Source organism: Chiroxiphia lanceolata, chromosome 18 (assembly GCF_009829145.1).
Source record: "Chiroxiphia lanceolata isolate bChiLan1 chromosome 18, bChiLan1.pri, whole genome shotgun sequence".
Lineage (NCBI taxonomy): Eukaryota > Metazoa > Chordata > Aves > Passeriformes > Pipridae > Chiroxiphia > Chiroxiphia lanceolata.
The window spans coordinates 4801457-4824244 of NC_045654.1; the positions used below are offsets into that span (position 1 = coordinate 4801457).

Consider the following 22788-nt stretch of genomic DNA (forward strand, 5'->3'; position numbering starts at 1 on the left):
ACACTGATGTCCAGACATGAAAAATAACTAAATATGCACTGGTGTTCAGAACTTTTTTTTCTTTGTGGCATTGCTTTAAGTTGTCACCCCTCTGGATGAAGAAACTTGTTTGTTTATATATATATTTATATATATTACATATGGAAGCTGATGGAAAGAATGAAGTTTGGTCATATCTAGGTTTTGAGAGGAACTGTAAAAAAGCAGGTTTATTTTACACGGTAAGTTCTGGGATTCAGTGTTTTCCAGCATTTCTTATCAGTGTCTACAAATGCACTTTCTCCAGATTTTAAGCATTTCGAAGATGGTGCTGCTTATGCTAAATGTTGTCCACACAGCCCAAAATGTTTCAACACACTTTTGAGAGAAGACACGTCTGTACTTTCAGTTGAATATTAGTGTCTCTTTCTTACCTTACCCACACACCTGAATTAGTGGAAATTCTCACCCTTTCTTTTGGGCCCTGTAAGTGGAACAATAAGCCATGCTAAACATTCTGCTATGTTTTCTGGGGTTTTTTTGTGACCTACCCTCTACTTTCATGGACATGCAATCAAAAAAATGCCATCTTTTGGACCAGAGCATTCAAGACTTCTGTTCCTTTCTCAAAACCAATTTAGAGATTTTTTTTTTTTTTAATTTACCCTTCTGAGTTACACTGCATTAAACCAACTTTGTTTCCCCTGTGCTCACACCTTTCAGAGCCATAAAGAAGTTGAACTACTCAGTTTTCTTGGGTGTCACGTCTTGTGTTCACGTAGTCACATTAGAAGTGATTTTCTGTCATTTCCTTCTGTGAATTTCATCTGAATACCTTCAATTTTTTGGCTTTATTTGTCTTGTTTTCTGCCTTCCAGACAGACCTTGATTGTTCTTGCAGTTGCCAGACTGCATTTCAGCTGGATGCAGTTTGCACAACATAAATGCAGAGCATATCCTGGCGGTGGATGTGCTTGCATTGTACAGCAGTCCCCGTGTCTGTAGATGGGATATAAATCAGGGATGTGGCAGAAGTTAATGTGTCCCTGTGGAAGCCTTTCTGAGCACCTGCCCTAACTGCCCCCAGCCATCTGTAGGGGCCACTCTGGGCCTTGCTGATTGAACTTGGGGTCTTGGCTTTCTCCCTTATGATTTGAGTCACCTGTGAAATGAAACAGCCTGGGGAGGAGGGTTGTGTTTTTGTGTTTGTTTGGTTTTTTTTTTTAATTTCCAAAACTATGATTTATGGTTCTCCTCTGCTGCTGCAGCACGTTTTGCTGCATCACGGGCTTCAGAGTGAAAAACGACCCCATGTATTTCCCTGGCCGTTTGTCTCTATTGTCCCGCAGATGGGAGGTGATAGCGAATAATCTTGTTGCAGTTCCCGAAGTGGATGGCAGGTGGCATCAGGAATTGGTGAGAGGTGAATGGCACTTGGAACAGCTCCTCCACTGTTTCCCTGGCATCACCATGGAAGCAGATGACCACCCTTTTTGTGAGAGGGTAACAGCTCTGGTGCTGATACCAATCTCCTGGGTAAATCCACACAAGCTAGTTTTAAAAAACTGCTCCTCTGAAATGTTTGGGGGCTTCCTGAAATTTGTGTTTTGGTAAATGGTTTGAAGGCAGCAATTTTTCTTGTCTCCTTAGTTGCTCATTTTCTCTCCTGTGCCACAGCAGCTGTTTGTACCAGCTCAGGGAACTGCTCCAGATGGGTTTGTCTTTGCTGGGTGGATTATTGCACCCTAAACACACAAGCATGGGTGCAAATACAGCAGACAGTTGTGACATGGGGACTGGGAACAACTGGTCGGGGGGGGGCCATAGCATCCTGCTGGCTTAGTTTCACTGAGCTGCAGTTTTAGTCTCTGTTTTCCAGGTTAACAGGCTGCTTAGAACAAAGCCACCTGAGAATGGGAGGAATCATAGTGTCTTAAGTCCTAATCAAAACTTATTTAAGTTTTCACTGGTATTAGATCCCTTATGAGTCTTTAGTTATGTTAGTATAAGCTGAATTTTCTTCAAAAACTGTGCATTTCTATCATTTTATCTCCTTTCCCAATAAATAACAACTTCCTTACTATTCTTTCTTACTGAAATATGGACCAAGGTGTATCTTACAGGGTGAAACATAATGGAAGTTGCTGCCTTTTCAGAACATGGTATTTTTAAACAGTCTGTAATAAATATATTGAACCTATTTAGGGGCACTGAAGACCTAATTAATACTTCTAAAATCTTTAGCCTGACAAGAGTAGTTTGTATTTGCTGATTGAAAATCAATTGTTTTGTTTCCTCTCTGCCCCCTGGTAGAGGGCTGAAATATGTTCTGGTAGAATTGGAGTAAATCTGTATTATGGTTTTCATAAATTAGATAATTAGAACCTTATATATGGGTTCTCTTCTCCCACAGTGAAAGTCTGTTATATTTTCTTTTCTTGCTTCCCCTGTGTTTTCTGAAATTCTTCTTAACTTGTTCATAAAATGTGAAAATCAATCAAAAAAAAATCTGGCTTTGGATACTGATTATATTTCAGGTGACTTCTTTTTTTGTTATTTGCTTTTTTTTTGACATCTACTTTTCAAGATGTGTTTTACTATTTTGAGGAGGTGGTTTTTGATTGTTTTTTAGCTACTGAGCACTTCTAGTGAGATGTCCAAATTTGATCCAAGATATATTTTTTTCCTCATTAATTGACTTTGTGGTTTTCTCTGCTGTGCAGAACCCTGACTTCTTCACAAGCAAAAAAATGATGCTGTATCTTGAAACATCAGCATGCTTTTGATTTATTTTTATTTGAAATTCAAGGCAAGTGCATAATTGCTCAAAATAAAACACATATTTCTTTCTTGTAGGGGTGAACCTCAAAACTCAGAACAAGGATTCCTTGGAAGATGCTGTCTCTAACTCTCCAGATCCAAGTAAGCAAGAGGGAGGTTTGGAAGAGAGTTTGCATAGGTGGGAAGATGGGGAGAGAAAGGGCATGTTCACATATAGAGGCATCAGGAGGTGGCAGGCAAGAAACTGAGGAGCCTCCTTGGCTTTTGGCAGTGGTTTATTTTGCCCTGCAGTAATTTGCAGGATCTCCCTGTACTGGGTCTCACTGGGATGGCAGTTCTGTAGCTCTTGTGAAGCTGCTTGTTGCATTACATCTGAAATTCTTTCCTTACCAGACTATTATGCAAAAAGGTGCTGAACTCATCTCTGCTTCTCAGTATGAAAAGTTTGTTTGGCACCAGCTCACTGAAGTAGTTCAGTCACTTTCTGCATTTGGTACTGTTTACTGAGAAATATCTGCTTTTACCTCACACAGAAACAAGTGTGTGATTGCCTAAGAAACATTTTCTTTACAGCAGTCTGTCCTGTATTAGTTTCTTGTGCAGTGTTCCTGCCATTAGTGTTAACACTTTTACAGTAAAATAAATGTCTGTAGGATCTCTGTGACAAAAAGTTAAGAATCAGTATTTGACCAGGGGCTTTGATACAGATTGTTTGAGTCAGGTCAGAATGCAGTGCAGTGGTGAGCTGATGATTTGGTATAATTTAGTTAAATGTCTCATTTTAGATCTCTGTAATCTCAAAACTGCAGCATAACTCTAGGAAAGGGTGTGGGAAAGGATTGCTTTCCAAGTTGCTGTTTTTCTGGTCTTCCCACCCCTCTGGATCTGTCTTCTGTTTTTATAACTGTAGAAATGCTCCCTTTTCTGCTATTGTACTATTCCAGAAAGTGCCTGGTCTGTCATTCTTTCTCTCCTCCTCTCCAGTTCCTTCTGCAGTTGTCTAGGATGCAAAACTGGTCTGATTTTCTTGTTCAGACTTAAAATGTTGATCTGTTTATTAATAATCAGTAACTGCACCTGACTTGCTGTAATTTGGAAGGGCAGTGGCTGTGTCAGCTCTAGCTTTCAATCAAGAGACAATTAAATGTATTAACTGTGAATGCCATTTGCATGATGGGATTGAGCAGCATGTGCACTGCATTGTTTAACAAACTCTGTCTCTTTCTCTCCCTCCCTTCTTCCCGTCCTATTTTCCTTTTCCCTTCCCATTCCACCCCCTTTTTTGTCCCTGTTGACCTTACGCCAACCCTGTTTTTTGTCCCTCATCCGCTCTAACGTTCCTCTTCACGCACTCCTTTCATCTTCCTCTGCACCCTGTTTTTTTTTCCTGGGTGCCCCCCCATGCCCCCATTGTGTGCCCCCCATGACACAACGAGGCAGTTCTGACGCTGTCTGCTCCCCCCGTAGTGCCAGGCTTCTGTTGTACAGTTGGAGTGGACTGGAAATCCCTCACTACTCCGGCCTGTCTCCCCCTCACCACCGATTACTTCCCGGACCGGCAGAGCCTGCAGAACGATTACACGGAGGGTTGCTATGACCTGCTCCCAGAGGCTGACATTGACAGGTTTGGCCAGCACCTTCTCTGTAAATGCCTTGAATCCAAGTGCTTAAGGAGCAGGTGATGGAAGAGGATCACTGGAACCCGTGCAAGTGAAGGATGAATTCCTGACAGAGCAGCAGAATACTTAGATTTGTCTTTTTCCCGTGATAACGTTGCACCTTCTCAAATGTTACCATCCCACAGTATGGTGTCCTGTAGATTTTATGTTAGAATTAGTGCACAAATATTTGCATCTCTTTTCTGTCGTTGTATTCAATCAAAATACCCAACCTCAAGCTGTCATCTTTGTTAATGTATTTTCCAGCAAGTGTTTTGGAAACACTAAATGAGCAAATGCACGTGGACATGCAGTGTTTAAGATACTTATCCTTACTCTCAAGGATATTTAGTTTAAGGAGTCTTGCTGGAAAACAGTGCTGGTAGGATAAATAGAACTTCTCAGCTTGTCTCAGAGGTCTGTGGTAACTATTCTTTAATAGAGTTGGTTTGGTTTTTTTACTGAAGCTTTCTCATCATCTTCAGCATTTTTCAGACTTTCCACAGCTTGTAAGGCATCAAAAGACCTGTTCATGTTGCTGCTTTATGGGAACAAAAAAAAAATATTAGTCAGGGTGATTGAAATAATACGTAGGGAGTAGCAGGACTAATGAAGAAACACCTAAAAGGAATGTCAAGTGTCCTTTTGCAGCGGGAAGGTGAAGTTCAGAGCAGAAGGAGTTGTAATGAGATGCCACAGTGATGTGTCTTTAATCCCTCTCCGCTCTCACTTCCCACTGTGGAAGAGGCTGGAGCGTTGCTGCCCACTGGCAGTTCTGAGCTCTGCTGAACATGGACAAAAACTGCCCTGAGGCTGTCTGCAAAGTGCTGGAAAACTCATCTCTGGGGAATCAGACAGCTGATTTCCAAAGGTGCCCGTTTTCCCTCCTGCTCCCACAGGCAGGTGTTCCCAGGCACTGCCCAGGGCCCTGCACGGGCACAAACCCTCAGCTGGGAAGCACAGAGCTAAGAATAGGTGTGTGTCAGCTTCCTTATTGTGGTCTGCTTGCCCTTTGTCCAGGAGGGATGAGGAAGGAGTGCAGATGACAGCCCAGCAGGTGTTTGAGGAGTTTATTTGTCAGCGCCTCATGCAAGGCTATCAAATTATTGTGCAACCCAAGCCACAGAAACCGGCCCCAGCTGTGCCACCCCCCCTGAGCAGCAGTCCCCTCTACAGCCGAGGTGAGTGACCCACGACTGACAATTCCCTCTTTTGTCTTTCCTGCTGCCAGTCCCAGTTACCTTGAATTAGGCACAGGTGCTCAGTGAAGCCCTCTGTTTTGTGTTTTTGTTGTCATTCCTTGATGTTACCTGGAAGTCTTTGCAGGGAGAGAGCCTTGTCTGGGACAGCACAAAGGCTGCACCGTGAAGGGACAGGTGCAGGATTTTTTAACTTTATTAAGAAACTGGCCTCATATTCATGATGGTGAACCCAAAGAACAATGACTTCAGTGCTCTTTGGGTGAATAACTCCTAAACACAAGTCACATGGTGACTGCAGAGCACATCTCTGGAAGAAGACAGACCTACGGCTTCCACATATGTGTATCTGGAGGCAGTTTTCTAACACCAGAATAGCTATGGAGGTCCAAGGCAAAGCTTCATTGTCCTGAAACCATGAATCAGCTAAACTGAGTTAAGCCCCAGAGGACTGGGGTGGGTTAAGGGAGTATCATATTCCTTGGAGAGAATCTGACTCCTATTTGACTTCTGACTTTTTTTTTTTCCCCTGGATATTCCCTTGACAAGTCAGCATGACACAGTGTTCTTAGAGCAGGGAATACACGTAAATGGGATACATTGTTAATCTCTGTTTTGGGAATGAGCAGCAAGGCTCCTTACCTTATGTGTCAAGCTTAAGAGGTTAGTTCCAGGAATAAGGCACAGGGAGGAAGTGCAAGTGGATCCCAGCTTTCCCATCACATCAGATGCTCAACACTTCACTGGGGCTGTTCCCTGGTGGGTCTGACTAGAGGGTTCCATGTGGGAGGCACGTGAATCCCAAATGCTCCTCTTTGGTCATGATGCCAACAAACCTGAACTGTAAGAACAAAAGACTCATTGTACAAGTGTGTCCTAAAAATGTGACCTGAAAGATGGATTTTAGTTCGTCCTGAGTTCAGAAGCCCAATTCTGGACTCCAATTCTGGAGTCTGTAGGCACAATTTATTGTTAAAATCTGACTGCTGCAAAAAGCTGAAAGGGGTTTGCCTTTCACAACTAGGTCTTGTATCAAGAAATCGAGCTGAGGAGGAAGATCAGTACTGGCTGAGTATGGGCCGTACTTTCCACAAAGTCACCTTGAAAGACAAAATCATCACCGTGACTCGGTACCTACCCAAGTGAGTATCTCTCTGCTTGAGCAGTTTGCTGCCAGTGTTCAGATGAACATTCTTTTCCAGCTGTCTGTGCCTGCTTGAAAGAACATACTGTAGAACCTTCTTTCTCTCTAGGAGAAGAAAGAGCACCACTTGTATTGATAACACTGAGATTAACGTTTGTGTTTGATCTTTTAGGTATCCATACGAATCTGCTCAGATAAACTACACCTACAGCTTGTGCCCCTCACACTCTGACTCTGAATTTGTCTCTTGCTGGGTAGAATTTTCCCATGAGAGACTAGAAGAGTACAAGTGGAATTACTTGGATCAGTATATCTGCTCTGCTGGCTCAGAGGATTTCAGGTGAGATCTCCTTCTCCATCCAGACTGTTCTGTGTCCTAATTGCCTCTTTTCCTTTCTGACCTAAAATTTCATCAGCAAGTTTAGCCCACAAATGCTCAGTACTCCAGGGAGAAAATCTGGCCTGTTTTCACTGTCTGGTGGTAGCAGCTATTGCCTTGTAGGAACCTCACTCTGTTGCTGGTGCATTATCTGATCTTTGATATACTGAGTCTTGATCACAAAATTCAGCATGAATTTTTTTTTTCTTCCAAATGCAAAGAAATATGATGGCATTTTGTACCACACAGATGCTTTTCTTGGCTTCTTACTCATTTCTGGATCTGACTCAAAGCTTCCACGTATTTTGAAGCTGTTGGAGGTTTGCTTGAGTACTAGGCTTGACTGCAGTCCTACTCCTAAGCTATGGAGCACAGTGCTTATTAGAAATGTGAAATATCTCCACTAGCATCAATAGCCTTTCTGATATCTTCTCTCCACAAAACCAGTTTTTGTCATCTTTTCAGGTCTCAGTCAAAATGCCTCCTACGCTAATGTGCACCTTTGAAATTCCTTTTTACTTGCTTACTTTTAGAGAGAAAGCCTTTGTTTCCTCTCTCTTACAGGAAAGAAAATATATCTCTATGCTACAATGGCCTTGTTTTCTGCATATCAGTGTTTTAATGGTTCCCACTGACATTTGTATTGCTGAGCCTTCCTTTGCCCACCTGCTTGTTCTGACTCAGGGGTAGCAGCGTGACACGGTCACTGTGCTCTCTGGAATGCCCAGCAGCTACAGGTGTGTTTTAGGTTGTGTAAAATCCTTCCTGGAAAACCGCTGAGGTGTCCTGAATTCCATATTCCTCCAGCCTGATCGAGTCCCTGAAGTTCTGGAGGACGCGGTTCCTGCTGCTGCCCGCCTGCATCAGCGCCACGAAGCGCATCGTGGAGGGCGAGGCCCACTGCGACGTGTACGGGGACAGGCCCCGCTCCGACGAGGAGGAGTGGCAGCTCCTGGACGGATTCATCCGCTTCGTGGAGGGGCTGAACCGCATCCGGCGCCGCCATCGATCCGACAGGATGATCCGGGTGAGTCAGCGCGTGGTGGGGTCAGAGGCTGCAGCCGGGTCTGAGTCACCTCATGGAGCGTTGGCAGAGACCTGAGCCGACCCCAGGCAGGCTGGGGGTCCGTGGCCTGTGTCCATGGGTGATCCATACACACAGGGCAGAGCTGAGGGCTGTGCTGTGTCTGGGTTTAGATAGTTTGTGCTTGTTAACACCTTTCTGTTCTTGAACTAGTTATATTTACCTGGCACGGGTATCCCATGCTGGAACCAGACTCAGAACAGCTCTCACTCAGAGAACTGCACAGCAGAACCATCCAGGCCTTGGCCTCTTGCTGCTCTATTTTTATCTTCGTGGGTCTTCTCTTACCACGAGTGTGATGCCACCTCATTGCAAAGGCACCGTGCTTTGTGCTGCAGGATGATCAGCCTGAGAATGTTATTGCACCTTGGGATGCAGTTAACTGGCCAAAAGGGATCTCTGAAGTAGTGTAGCTGGGAACTTCTGGCTGGCTTGGCTCTGTGCTGCAGACTTAGGAAAAGGATTGGGAAAACAGAACCATATGGGTGAATTCCTGGTGAACAGTGGTTTCAAGAGGATGATGAGAAACTGGTTAGTGTGTATCAAATTTTTTTCCAGTTCACAATACTAAATGTGTATTTAATAAAGCCCTGCTGACATGAGGTTGTGTTCTTGCTTACTAGTTAAGCATAGCTTGACTTAAGTCTGTGCTTCCATTTTTTTCTTTGTTAGAAAGGATCTGCCATGAAAGGCTTGCAGATTGCTGGTCCAATTCCCACCCACTCTCTGGAGCAGTCTGGACCTCCCATTGGGAAGAAAGGAACCTCAGCACTCTCAGCTCTGCTGCAGATGGAAGCCAGTCAGAAGTGAGTCTCTACAGGCTGTGTGAAGAGCACTAGAACATCCTTCCTACATATTTCACCTGGGCTGACTAAAGCAGAGTTGGGGAGCTCTGCCTCATGTTATGTTAAATACACAAGAGATTTAATATTTGTAGTGCTAAGTTAGTGTTGCACATGCATAACAAAACTGAGTGAGTTCAAGGGTCTGCATTGTTATGTGGGGCAAAAGGTACTTATGGGATGTTGGGTTGACTCTGTGCCTCAGTGTGGGAAGGCAAGTGTCTGAAAATACAGCAGTGCCCCTCTGCAGCAGTTGCCCTCAGGTGGAAGCTGACACAGAGTATGTTTGAATAAACTCTGGATTCCTTCCTTCTGTTTGAGGACTCTGGGGGAGCAGCAAGCAGCAATGCTTTCTGGGAAGAGCTCTGGGCAGCCCTCGGAGAGTGGGAGCATTGCCATCACACCCACCTATATGGACAGCCCTCGTAAGGTAAAGACTTTCTGGTCTTTCTTTAGCTACCATTTTTACATAAGAATTTCTCAAATAATCGAAGATTTATTTTTCTAAGCACATGGCTACATCATACCACATCTTACCCTCTAATCCAGCAAGGGCTGGTCCTGTACTGGCCTTTGTGTGCAAGGGCATAAGAAGAAGTTGGGGCACAACCTTCCTTCAGTTCTGTAACTGTGACAGTGATATGGAATCCTTGGGATGTTATCTCAGTGTGTTTTGCTGATTTAAGTGCTATTTGCTAATTAGTCCCTTTCCTTTTCCGGTAGCACATTTCATTTCAGTTGGGTTGGACTGTTAGATTGAGCAGTACAGTCCTGTCTGCATCTGTGTGTGTCTTGGAGAGCAAAATCAGGCTCTAGGCCGTGACTGTGTGAAGCTTGAGTGTGGAATTTTAACAGCAGGAACTTTAGTCTCTTGCCTCTCCTCAGAGGAGAGGATGTGTTCCTTAGAAGTGATTCAGATGTCATTCCTTCACTGGCTGGACTCGAGGCTGGGGAAAATTGTCTTCCTGGGGCTTTCTTCAGACACTTTAAGAAAAGACTGTGCTACCCCTCAGCCTTTCTTCTCAAGTGTCCCGTGAGTGCCAGGAGAGCAGGAACTCTGCCTCCAAGTCCAACCAGAAATATTTTGGTTTTTTTCTGTGTTCTGGCATGCAGATCTTTCAACAGAAGTACCAAGGAGCTTAATAAAGATACAGGACTTAAGTGTAATCTGTATTTGGGTTCAAAAGTGGAAATATTGCAGAGAAAAGGTTCTCAGATTAACCACTATCAACCACCTCTTTCAGTATTTTTCTTTTAGTGTCTAATGCTTCAACATCCACAGTTTTCTGCCACCAGCAGGGACAAGCCTTGTGTTATTCTGGAGATCTGGATATTGATAGTTGAAGTGATGGAGTAGCAGTGATCGTGTTTGTAAGAGACACCTATTTGTAGAATTAGAGGGCTTTGAGGACACAGATGAGTCTGGAGCAGGTTGTACTAGACCTGAAAAAGTAGGTGCAGAACCTGACCTGAGGCATTTTTGCAAACTTCCAGATCATAGTTCAGGCTTTGCACTCTCCTCTTTTACCATTTTGAAAAATCAGCCTCCTTCTTTGTAAACAGAAATCTTAATTGTCTCTTTCTGTCAGTAAAACTGGTGAAAATTCCATGTAGGACACAGGAGAGAAGAATGTTGTGTCTGCTTCTGAGGGGAAAAAGGCAAAATTGGCTTCCATAGCAATGGCACAGTGGTGTGTTGGGAACAAATTAACAGACTTTGTGCTACCAGCAAATACCATCTTGATTGATGTTAAAAGTAACTATATTCCAGAGCCTCTCTAGAAGGCTGACTGGAGACTCTGGAAGAGTGTGTATCAATTGAGGGCCTTTCACACCACAGTAGTAAACACTCCTGTAAATATTTACATGTAGGGACTGGGAGATAAGCAATTGGGATCTCCAAATTGATGGCTCACCCCTGTTGGAAAGGTGCCAGCGGACAGGTAACCATGTCAGGGAACTCTGTGCTCACATGGGAACATCAGCAAGTGTGTGCCTGGTGCCCCAGCCCTTTAGGAGGTCTCTTGGCTGTCTGCAGACTTAGAGCCAAAGTACTGACAAATGGTCACAGCTGTGCTTTGCCAGCAGCCAAGGGAGCAAGTGCTTTTCTGGGATGCTATTCAGTGCTGGAGTTATTCCAGAGCAAAACTGAGCCACTGGCTCCACCTTTACTGTGTTCCAGAGTAGAATTGGCAAGTCACTTCAGCCAGTTACTGGGCAACACAGTATGATTTTAACACAGTGAGTTCTCTTGATGCCTGATCTGTTTGGGAAGTCTTTGCCCTTGTGGATCCAGGGTGCTTGGCACTGTGTAAATTGCCAGCCATGTAACCCTGGTATTGATTCTTTCCAGAAAATGTTTTATATGTAGGTACCAAGGTAAGCAGCATCTTAACTGCAGACTAGACAGAAATATTTTACCTAGGGAACAGAATAAAGAATTGCAAATAAGGAATGAAAATCTAGTTGGGTTTCACTGCATTGTCTTATGTGATAAGAGAATCTTGACACATCTTGGAATAGCAACTGGGAATAAATTCACCCAGGGGTTGCAAGTAGGTGGGAACGTAGCACAGGCAGCATCTGTTTAATTTTGCATGAGGTATTAAACACAGTGTTGGAAGGATCTTTGTGATGAGTTTTTCTTCCCTTTCCTTTGCACCATACCAGACCTGCATTTACGAGGAAGAGTGTGTTTCCTGAAAAGAGCTTCTTTGCCTCTCCCTCTTTATCATTGGAATGACTAACAGACTGAAAAAAAAAAAATCACCTGTCCCTGTCATTACACCTGTAGCTGTACAGGTTTCTGTATCACTATTCAGCTTTGCATTTGGGGTGGAAACCCACATACTTCAGAGCTCAAGTCTTTCTCCTGTGAAGTATGGAGGGAAGGCTGTAGTTTCAATTGGCTTCTGATCAATGTGCTTTTCCAAAATTCTGGAAAAGCATCTGTGCTAAGGGAGAGCAATGTCTTGTTACAGAGAGAGAAAGTAATGGTATGTGTGTCAGAACTCCTGATGCTCTGCATTCTGCTGCATCTGACATTCTGGGTCTGGGGTTTGCATTCTCCTCATACTTTCTCTCTGTGGTCATTTCATACTTGCACAACTTTGTATTTGCTTTTCTTCAACTCCTTGTTGCTGTTGCCATTAATGGGCCTACTTCCTCTGATGCCTTCAGGATGGGGCCTTCTTTATGGATTTTGTTCGCAGCCCACGAACAGCTTCAACCTTCTACTCCCAGGTTAGTTTTGAATGGGTTCGTGTCATCCCTGGCTTTGGACTGAGGTGATGGAGAGCATTTGTGTCCTGAGCTTGCCGTGTGGGGAACCTCTGTTACTTTGCAGATCTGCTCGTTGAGAGGGAGATGTGCAGCATTAGCAGGACAGAGTGGGAGATGCAGCTATTTCCTTCCACCATTCAGTGTTTGTGCTGTGCTTTGGATGTTCCTGTGCCCTGTCTCACTGTCCTTTGCAGTACTGTCATGGCAACTACTAAAGCTTCTGTTTTTGTTTTTCAATAAGTGCTTGTTTTCTGTGTTCCCTCACGGAACAAAATGGCAACAGCTCCCTCATCTAATTCTTGGCTAAATTTCTTCTGTGGTGTTTGTTTCACTGGTGGCTCTGGGGAGATCCAAGGCAAATTGTGCTCTTGGATTCTTAAACAACTGAGGGCTGAAAATATTGATGCGATCTTGGCTTCAAAGAGTCATTGTGACAGAACTCGTTTGTACACTTAACACCAGTTAGGGATTAGAATAACACAGTGTGTCCATAGAAAATGCTGCTGGTTGAAGTGGCTCTGAGGAGGGAGAGTGGCTTTAGCTGGCTGTGGGCACTGTGGGGTCCACATTGGATGGAACATCTGCTGATTTTGGCTGCCCAAAAAAAACATCTGCCATTGCAGAGTTAGAGATCTTTGGGATGTGAGAGATGGCATAAAGAAAGGACTCTTGGCTGACAGACCTAAATCAAGCTCCCAGCTTTGTGATTTTGAGCTGTGTGTGTGCTGTGGATTCATCACAGCAGAGCAGCCCTCATATTTACACCAGCCTGACTTGGAGTTACTCTGCTGTTCGTGTTCTCTCCCCCACCTCTCGAGCTTTTATATAATGTGCCTTTCCTGAACCAGCCGTGTTAATGACAGATGGCAATTACAGCCTGTACTTTGCTGAGTCCTTCAGCATTCATGTTCTCTCTGAAACGATTTTATGTTAATTTTGTGAACTATTCAGTCTACCATTGGAATGGTGTGAGTGTTCCTGCGGGAGGAAAGTGTTCCTGTTGTCTTGGCGACAGAGGTGTGGGTGGGTGCCAACCAGCCTGCTCACACTGCCCTGAGAAAGGAGAGAAGAGGAGCTGATTTTTTTTGTGCATTATGAAACATGAATTTTGTGTGATACATTTGCATATTTTTGAGAGTTAGAGTCGAAACTATTTTTGCTAAATGCTTACTACTTACCCATAGTGATTAAGTGCCCTGTTCTGTCCACTGTGTGTTTATAATCACAGTTATTCACAGTTGAAAATGTCAGGTTGGGACTGATGGTTTTGGTTTGACAGTGGTTCTCTCAACACAGTTGTTGCTGGGCTGGTGATCCTCATCTTTATTGGGGTTTGAATTTCTTGTTTGTCAGGAGCTCTGTAGTGATGACAAAAATAAGACTGTATTTATCCTTTCTGCATATGCTTGTGCTTCCTTATAGTATTGCCTGTTGTTAACTAACTTGAGCTGAGGTACAGATGATGTGGGGAGGGGGGAAATGGATTATATCATGAATTTCATGAAGATGTTGCTGTGTTTACTCCTCCCAGGTCTCTATAGATCAGTCAGTTCCTGCAGCCTCAGATGGCAACATGTTGATAACCACGGGGCAGGTGCCTGACAGGGGCAGCACCCAGACTTTGGGAAGTGCCCAGAATGCTGCAGAGCCAGGATACAGCACAGCTGGAGCTGCAGAGGGCAGGTAGGAAAAGCCCAGCAGTGCTGGACTGCAGTGCTGTCCAGTTACAGTCCCTTTGTGGTGTCAAGGAATGGGCCCTTAAACAGGCACCTGAGAACAAGCTGTGCTGTCTGTCAGTGCTGGAGGCACTTGTCACAAGACCTTACTGCAGCATTTCCACGTGCAGAGAGAGTGGTAGTAAAATAAGCCTTGCAACCCAGTTTTCCAGAATTAAATGAACACAAGGCCTGATTTCTCCACCCACAAGAAGAGCTTCATTCTTCAAGAAATGAAGAAATCCCATTTCTGAAATCTGTTAGCAGAAAATCAGGCTCTGAATTGACATCTTCTGTCTGTTTGGCAAAGGGGGGGCCCTGCAGGTCTAATTGGATTGAGCAGGTTGATGAAATCCAAGAGGTTCTGACCTTGGAAGTGAGACACTGAGGAGGAAGCAATATTGAAAATAAACTTTATTAGCACCTGTTTCCTGTGGTTGTATATTACAGTAAAAAAAAAAGCCAACTTCCAAATGTTTGCTCTCAGTTGCTCCTGACTACAACTGCATGTGGTACAGTGTGCCTTGGGTCCTTATAACCATGTCCTGGTGGCCTCAGGGGGAAAATAAAGGTCTGATGCTTTTAGCTGTCCTTCTTGATATGAAAAAGGAAATAAATGTGACAGTCATTGTTGAGAAGAGAGAGCATTTCTCTTAAACATACATATTTGAACAAATCTGGAAGCTTCCCTGATTTTTGAATGTGCTTCTGTTTACAGCTCTCAGCAGTGTTCCACAAGTGCTCTGACTTCCTCCTCCACTTTAGTGGAGATTCTCGAAGCCATGAAACACCCCACGTAAGTTTTTAGTATAAATCTGCTTTACATCTACTGAGATGTTTTGTCAGAGGACATGAGGCATGGAGTCACTCCAAGAGGAGAGCACCATATCAGCTGGGGAGGAGTTTTAAACTTCCTTTTATTATTCAGTTCCAGTTTCCCTAATGAGGAATTTTATAGCAATTGAGGTACAAGTATTGATGCAGAGACTTCAATTATTAGAATCCCAGAATCTTGTCAAAGCAGGAATTCTCAGTAAGTCATTATCAGCTCTTCATCTTGTTACCAGAAGCCAAAGATACGTCACCGTGTGGGCCTTGTGCATTTCTTGTCCTGTATTTTATCCCCCACCCACCCTTTTTTTTCCCCCCAGCAGTGATTTTTGTCTTTGTTACTTAAAAGAACTCTCAATCACTGTGTGTTAACACGTGTGACATGCTGTGATTCAGCACAGGGATCCAGCTGCTCTCGGAACAGAAGGGCCTCTCCCCGTACTGCTTCATCAGTGCAGAAGTCGTGCACTGGCTGGTCAATAATGTGGAGGGTGTGCAGACCCAGGCCATGGCCATTGACATAATGCAGGTAAGGGAACTATCCAGGGGCATGTGGAGGGCCAGAAATACCTCACTCTGTGAAGAAAGTAGAATTGCAGAAGAAAGCATAGCAATAATTTCTGTTGCTTATTAAAATCCTCTTATTGATAGGTATTGAAAACTGTTCAACAGAATGAGGTGATGATGGCATTTTTTGGCTGCCCTATCACAAAACAGCAACATGTTTTTCAGTAGTAATACATAGTATCTTTTTCCACTTCTACAGGATGACAGTTCTCTGTATAACCTCCAATTAGCTTGTACTTATCCAGAACTCTGCATTGTGTTGGAATTGTGAGGTACTACAGCATGATTTGGTTTTCCTTCTGATCATTAGTTAATGAACTTTTACGAAAACCAGCACATGACCTCTCTGTTATGGATGCTGAAGAAGACACACTTTATGCAGGAACATTGCTTGTGTTCATCAAGGGATTTTTCTGTATTGAACTGTGTCAGGGGCAGAAGGTTGGAAATGTTTTGGAGTTCATTCCTCTGCTGAGATCCCATTTCAATTAACAGAGAACTTAGAATGTTTCCAACCTCCTACCTTCCTACAAATCCATCTATAAAAACAGAGCAGGGTAAGAGAGGAAGGCAGACATCTGTGGAAAAGTCAAACACAATTTCTCATGGAGATAAGGAGTTGCTGTTTCATTTACTGAATACTAAGAGCTAACTTTGCTGGTATTCTCTTTAGGCACATAGCTGGACAAAAAGATGTCAAGAGAAAGAAAATTATTTCCTAATGTTCTCTAGCAACCTCTTTCTGTGACTGGAAGAGTGACTTCTTTTTCATCACGTTTGCTCAGTTCTCTCTCTTTCTGTTCAGAAAATGCTGGAAGAGCAGCTGATTGTCCATGCATCTGGAGAAGCTTTACGAACCTTTATTTATGGCTTTTATTTTTACAAGATTGTTGTGGACAAAGAACCAGACCGAGGTCAGCATTGTGTTATTACAAGACTTTCCTCACTATCCCTTTGCATAATCTCTAGGATTACTTGATTCTTATGGGTGCTGCAGCAGGAATGCGTTTTGGGAACGACCAAAACCACTGATCGAAGGGGAGTCTAAGACACTCAGCTTGTTTGGTTTAAAAAAAAAAAAAAACAAAAAAACAAAACCAAACCAAACCAACAAAAAAAGGCAGAAAACATAAAGTAATTTTTTTTTCCTGCCTCTTTTCCATCAAGAACTCCCTCTCTCCCTTGGTGTCGGTCTAACTGCAGCTGTCCTTGCCCTGTGCAGTGGGGATGCAGCAGCCTGCCATGTGGCACACCGCTGCCATGGACGACTTCTCCGCCTTCCAGAGGAAGTGGTTTGAGGTGGCCTTTGTGGCAGAAGAGCTCCTGCACTCGGAGATCCCGGCGTTCTTCCTGCCCTGGCTGCCCAGCCGCCCCGCCTCCTATGCAAGTAGGCACAGTTCCTTTAGCCGCAGTTTCGGAGGACGGAGCCAGGCAGCTGCACTCTTAGGTAGATGCACAGCACAGGTGACAGCTGGGGAAGTGCAGGGGGATAGTTTGCAAGGGGAAGAGCAGCCAGCCAAGGGGATGATCTCACGTGGACCAGCAGTAAAGCTGCAAATTTCATGCTGGCCTTACGTGTGTCTTGAACGTGGACGTTTCTCATGTGCTGGAGGTGTGTTTCACTGGCTGAGCAGGCAGCTTTTACTGTGGAGGACTGGGGTACAATAAAAACTATTTCTTAAAATATTTCATGTTTCTGAACCTCTAGAATTTAGAAAGGAAAATACTTTGTCTCCCTGCAGAAACAGAGAGACTCTTCACAACCTGCAATGAGCATGGAGGGATAAGTTGTGAGAACAGCAGAGCAGCCAAACTGTTCTTAAAATTACATGTCTAATTGCTTCCTAGTGGCAAAAACCATAGTGAGATCCAGATGTGTTAGAAGTTTTCTGTGATGTGCTGGAGGCTTTCTTAGCTAATCTGAACCAGAGCCAGATTCCTTATATTAAATCTGTGAAGCCCAGCTACAAATGATCCCTGTGGTATGGAAGCAGTAGGAAGATCTTGCTGCTGGGCAAGATACCATTATTAGTATCTAATGTCCTGTAATGTGTGGAGAAGAACACTGACTGCCTCTACCAGCCTGTGAAACACACTGGCTGCATGACTGACCGTGTTGCTTTGTCAGCTTTTTGTTGCATTTCCAGGCCAGCCTGAGTCACTTGCTTTTGTTCCTCTTTCCCTGTTTAAAATGAAGAGAAAAATCATTGCTATAGAACTGCAACTTCAGGTTTATTTAGATGCATCTGTTAAAGGCCTAGCAATTAAGGATAAAAAGAAAATTCTGCTGTTCTCCTGTTGTGTGTATTTGACCTTCTGAAGAGAAGTACCTTCCCGCTGGTGTAGTATCTCTTAAACCTGAAGTCACAGTAATCATTGTATTTCTGAAAGCCTTGTTTGAAGAGGAACAGCATCAGAAATGGGAAAGCATTAAGGAAAGGAAGTCTGAACTAATGGTTAATTCCCTGAAGCCAACATATGCAGGATATTTTCCCTGTCACACGATAAATCTGTTGCCTTGGCTGGTATCCAACCTCATTAGCTCTGTGGCCAGAGCTGAAGCCTGAATGTAGGCTGGCATGAAATATTGTGGAGGCTGGAAGCACTTGGGCCAGATCCTGTTCATGGTTTGATCTCTTACTCGCTATTTAGCCAAGAAAACCCCTTCACTGTCCTATGTCTGTCCTCTTTTTGAGGTGAGAAGGCTGAGACTCAGCAAAGGAGCAGAGCAAGAAAGTGCCTCAGTGCCCTCCTACCTTTCCTTTGACACTAGCCAGGGAAAGAGTGTATTCCTGCAGCATGTTACCTATTGCACACCTGTGTAGCTCTCCTTCTCTGCAGTTGGAATTATGTCCATTCTGCTGTTGAACCAATTTGCAATCCTTGAATGAATGATAAGTGTCTTCAGATTGCTCACATGCAGTCTGGTTATTCCAGGAATTATAGTTTCTTGTAGAAAAATCCAGTGTGGAAGTTTTTTCTTAAAAAGGAACTGGCTTAAATGATATTTCTATGCTGTCCCTCTTCTAAACAGTATTCAAAATACCCAAACTTCACCAGTTCATCTGAGGCAAGGAGCTTTACTAAACCCAGATGACCCCTGGTCCACGTGACTTCATTTGTTCCTCTCTTGGTCTTGATTTGGTTGTGGTTTTTAGTTCTTCCCCTCCCCACCTTCCCTAAATGTCAGGCTGTGACATAAAATTGCATGCAAGCATTGGGAGCTCTGGAACAAGCTCCGTGTATCTCTCAAATCTTTATCCCTCCCAATTCCCAAATCGCTGGCCCAGTGACTACCCCCTTTCCCTTCCCAGTGGAAGTCTGACCTGTGATACACCTAATCTTGTCCCTTTTGATTTGTAGCAGTGCATGCACTAGCAATTGTAGTCATGTGTGTAGCGGAGTCTGTGACTGGAGAATAACCTGCCTGCTCCTCCCCGATTTGCTTAGTAAACCATTAGTTAAATACTCAGTAGCACAAGACAATTGGGAAGCAGGTGAGTCCTCTTAAAATCTGATCTTTGGAAGCCAGAGTTTATTCTCTTACAATACATTGGTTCTAATCTGAAGCTTCTGAATTCAGACACATGGATATTTCTTATCAGTGTTTAATGTATTTTGGATTAGCTCACCTGGTTGGACTGTGTTCCTCTTGCTTTGCCTGTGAATTCCAGCTGCAGACCAGGTGGAGAGAAGCTCCAGCCCTAACAGGGAGTCTGCACTGTCTGGCAAAAGGAACAGTCTAAGGGAGCAGGGAGCTCATTCTTCACGGCGTGCTGGTGTGGCACACTGGGCTGTGGTGGTGGCACTGACCCCTTGGCTAATGACCAGCACCTGGCTGAGCTGCTTTGGCTTCACAGCTTTCAGGATGATGTTTTCCAACACACTTTGTTACAAAATTGGCACCATAACCTTCTGACCACGAGCATTGCAATCACAGTGATATCCCACTGAAAAGGAGCCAGAGAAAGAAACTCAAGGTGTTGGTCTGTCTGACAATACCAGACCAGGTCAGAAATTGCAGATGATACATTTCCCGAAGACAGAAATGGCTCTTGTTTATGAAACAAAACTGGATTATGTTCTTTCATTTTTATTGTGGTTTCCTTTTTTTTTTTTTCCTGTTTAAGCTGCAGTAACAGCAATGTAAAGGATTTCCTTATAAACTTGAAAACTGTCTCCAGCTAACTTGGAGTAGAAGTGAAGGTGGGAACTTTCCATCTACCTTGAGGAAGAACTTCAATTTTTTTTTTTTTAAACACCGTAAAGCCATTAATTTATAAGATAATTTTAAAAGCTGACCCTATAAAAGGGTGCACATCTTCTACTTAAGCAAGAAATAACAACATCCATCCCCTGTGCATGCAATAATAAAAAGGGCAAACATTTTTCAGTAGAGGCCTTGCAGCCCATTGTTTTGTGTCCATTTTTGACACTATAGAAACGTTAAATTATGTATTTCTGTAAAGAAAAGTTGAAAGTGACAACATGTTTCATGGCAGGACTTTGGTCTCTGAGTCAGGAGATCTGGGTTCTGTCCCTGGCCTTGCTGTGTGACACCAGCCAGGTCACTTCCACTTGCTGTGCTTCTCCTCCTCTCTCGCCTGACACCTGAGATTTTCCTTCACTGGGATGCTGGGGTGTAGGGCACAAAGGGAGACGGATCTTGGGCACTATCCCAGCCCTTGCTGCAGAGCACTAGGAGGTATTGCAGTGATGGGAAGGCTGCTGCATGTCTTGGCTGACTTTTCCTGCTTTTACAAGAAGTGTTGGATGTGCAATTTTAGCACTGCGGTAATGTGGGATATTGATATGGGGTTAAAGAAATAAGGAGTTTAACTTCTAATCTCCTTTAGCTGTGGAAAGTCCTGGAATGCTCCTGCCCTGTGTAACAGCACCCTGTTGAGATTTCTGGTGGGGGCATATAGAAATATTTGGAATGTTACGGGTATGAAAAAGCCATAGATTTTGTCTAGCCACACTTAATCAACAGGCAACTGGTGCCATAATTAGCTGCTGGACTCTTGGTTCTCTCTCTTTATTGCAGCTGAAATGTCTTTTGCCTGCTTGGGGAGGTGATTCTGTAGCACATACCCCTGGTACGAGAAATACTTCAGGTGTTCTGTCCTTGGTGATCTGGATGAGCGGCATTCTGGGACTATTCTGCCAGCCCAAAAATATCTGGGGAAGAATGGGAGGACAAATTCATTACAAATAGCTTATCTTGGTTCTTCTGCTCTTTGTCCTGCCTCCCACCCTGTGTCTAATGCATCCTTTGAATGCCCCCCATTCCTTGGCTGTGTAGCTGCCACGGTGCCCGAGCAGCGGACGGTGACGCTGGACGTGGATGTGAACAACCGCACGGACCGGCTGGAGTGGTGCAGTTGTTATTACCATGGCAATTTCTCCCTGAATGCTGCCTTTGAAATCAAGCTGCACTGGATGGCAGTGACTGCAGCTGTGCTCTTTGAGATGGTGAGAGTCCTTCTGCTCTGGATGGCCCCAGAAACGCCCGGCTGGCCTCTGTATCCCTTAAACAACTGGGGGCATTGTCGTGGGAAGTGTTAGGAGAGAGCCAGTGGGCTGGATCTGCCCTTCTTTCCATAAGTAATTTTCCTGGTGGTTGTAGGCATTGCTGCATCTGGTCAGTGTTTATCACACTGTCTGCAGTCCTTCTGTCTGCAGGGCAGTGCTCTGCCGTTAGTGGGTTTCATGCACAGTATGCAGAGATCAACACAGGTCAAGGTGATAAATTTAAGTCCCCCTTAGGCAAATTTTAAGCCCTGATCTGGGTCTTTGGAAAAGAATCTGTTTCACATTGCATTCCTTCTATCCCCAAACCTTAAAACTTTAAATCTCGCTGGAATTGCTTTCATAACAAGGCTTTTCCAAGCAATGTGTTCTTCCTGTTCAGCAATGCTTTTTAGCCTTTTTTTTAACTTGCTGAAAACATTTTGAACTGAAAATATAAGTGGTTTGTTTCACTTTTTAATTTTCAGACGTTTTTTCTCCTTTTGTTGCTTCTGTAAAACTCAAATTATTTAACACCAGGTTTTACCCCACCCAGCCAGACAGCACTAGGTAATTGGTTTTGCTTTTATTTAAAATCAATTGCACTGTTCCAGTAAAGCAGCAGTGTTTAGCCACTGGTGATAAGTAGGCTGAATCAGTTCCTGAAAAATGTCCTATTTTAAAGTGCTTTCTGATTGATGTGGCACTTCAGAAAAAGGAAAGCCTGATGCCTTGTGCTTGCACTGCTTCGCTTGCAAGGACGTTGGTGTGCTTGCCATGCGGAGTGAGCTGAGCCTGGGGAGAGCTGAGCATGTCTGATCTATTCCTGGGGAACGAGCTGCTCTCATGCACACAAGTGCCCCTCATCAGATGACATATGTCGTATGATTCATTGTTTGAATTTTTTCTCAGGTTCAGGGTTGGCACCGGAAAGCCACCTCCTGTGGGTTCCTGCTCGTCCCAGTCTTGGAAGGCCCGTTTGCTTTGCCCAGTTACTTGTACGGAGACCCACTTCGGGCTCAGCTCTTCATCCCCCTCAACGTGAGCTGCCTGCTGAAGGAGGGCAGTGAGCATCTGTTTGATGGTAAGAAAGGGTCCTTGTTTTACCCCAGGCAGGTCGCTGCTGACACGTGGCTGACACAGAGGACCTCATTTACCATCCAGGCATTAGATGGCTGAGGGACTTGTTTTTGCACTTCAGCAGCCCCCTGAGGAAGGTGGTGCTGGAGGAGGCTGTGCTGGCAGCATAGTCAGCATGAACAGGGTGAGGTGGGCAGCAAAAAACCACAGGAAGGGTGGTCTCCCCAGTGATCTTTAACATTTCACACCCTTACAGAGCCCATGGCAAGTGGCTGTTCCTTTGACAGACTCTGTTTTGCTGGTAGACCCACAGCTGCTCTGCATTTGTATCCTGTGTTTGTTTATTCTCCCCCTCAGTGAGATTAGGCTTTCACCACTGCCATCCTTTTTTTGTTGTTGCCATGGTTACGTTCATGGTTAGAGTGTTTGCACATGAGATTAAGCGCTAGAAACTGCAATCTCCTTTTCTGCAGTGTGACCTCGCCCTTCCCACTGACAGTGTTGTGGTAAGTCTCAGGTGGAAACTCAAAGATCAAAGAACTCTGTCCCATGCAGAGAGGGGCAAAATTGCATCATGAGAAAGGACAATTAGCAACAGGCTCTGTTTTAAAATAGTAAATATGATATTTTCATTAATCCTTGACCCAGTGTCCAGGTGTAAATGTAAAACAAATGTGACAAATCCAGATGCTGCAAGGTCACCACAGCCCCACTGACTGAACTATTTTCATAGCAC

The 22788-nt window shown here is 44.2% G+C and overlaps 1 protein-coding gene across 6 annotated transcripts in view; it reads left to right on the forward strand.

The window, feature by feature from the left end:
- The window catches only part of DEPDC5 (DEP domain containing 5, GATOR1 subcomplex subunit), a 43049-nt gene that overhangs the window by 17462 nt on the left and 2799 nt on the right, over positions 1-22788 (forward strand). For 2 of the 6 annotated variants that reach the window (XM_032705724.1, XM_032705729.1), the window contains exons 25-40: positions 2836-2901; positions 4201-4384; positions 5439-5599; positions 6642-6759; positions 6934-7101; positions 7948-8167; positions 8897-9030; positions 9388-9496; positions 12247-12309; positions 13880-14031; positions 14782-14859; positions 15291-15423; positions 16267-16375; positions 16684-16908; positions 20767-20936; positions 21885-22056. In XM_032705724.1, coding sequence (XP_032561615.1) covers positions 2836-2901; positions 4201-4384; positions 5439-5599; positions 6642-6759; positions 6934-7101; positions 7948-8167; positions 8897-9030; positions 9388-9496; positions 12247-12309; positions 13880-14031; positions 14782-14859; positions 15291-15423; positions 16267-16375; positions 16684-16908; positions 20767-20936; positions 21885-22056 — 2262 coding nt within the window. The remainder of the gene's footprint in view (positions 1-2835; positions 2902-4200; positions 4385-5438; positions 5600-6641; positions 6760-6933; positions 7102-7947; positions 8168-8896; positions 9031-9387; positions 9497-12246; positions 12310-13879; positions 14032-14781; positions 14860-15290; positions 15424-16266; positions 16376-16683; positions 16909-20766; positions 20937-21884; positions 22057-22788) is intronic. The other 4 variants (XM_032705726.1, XM_032705725.1, XM_032705727.1 and 1 more) reach the window with 4 other exon arrangements.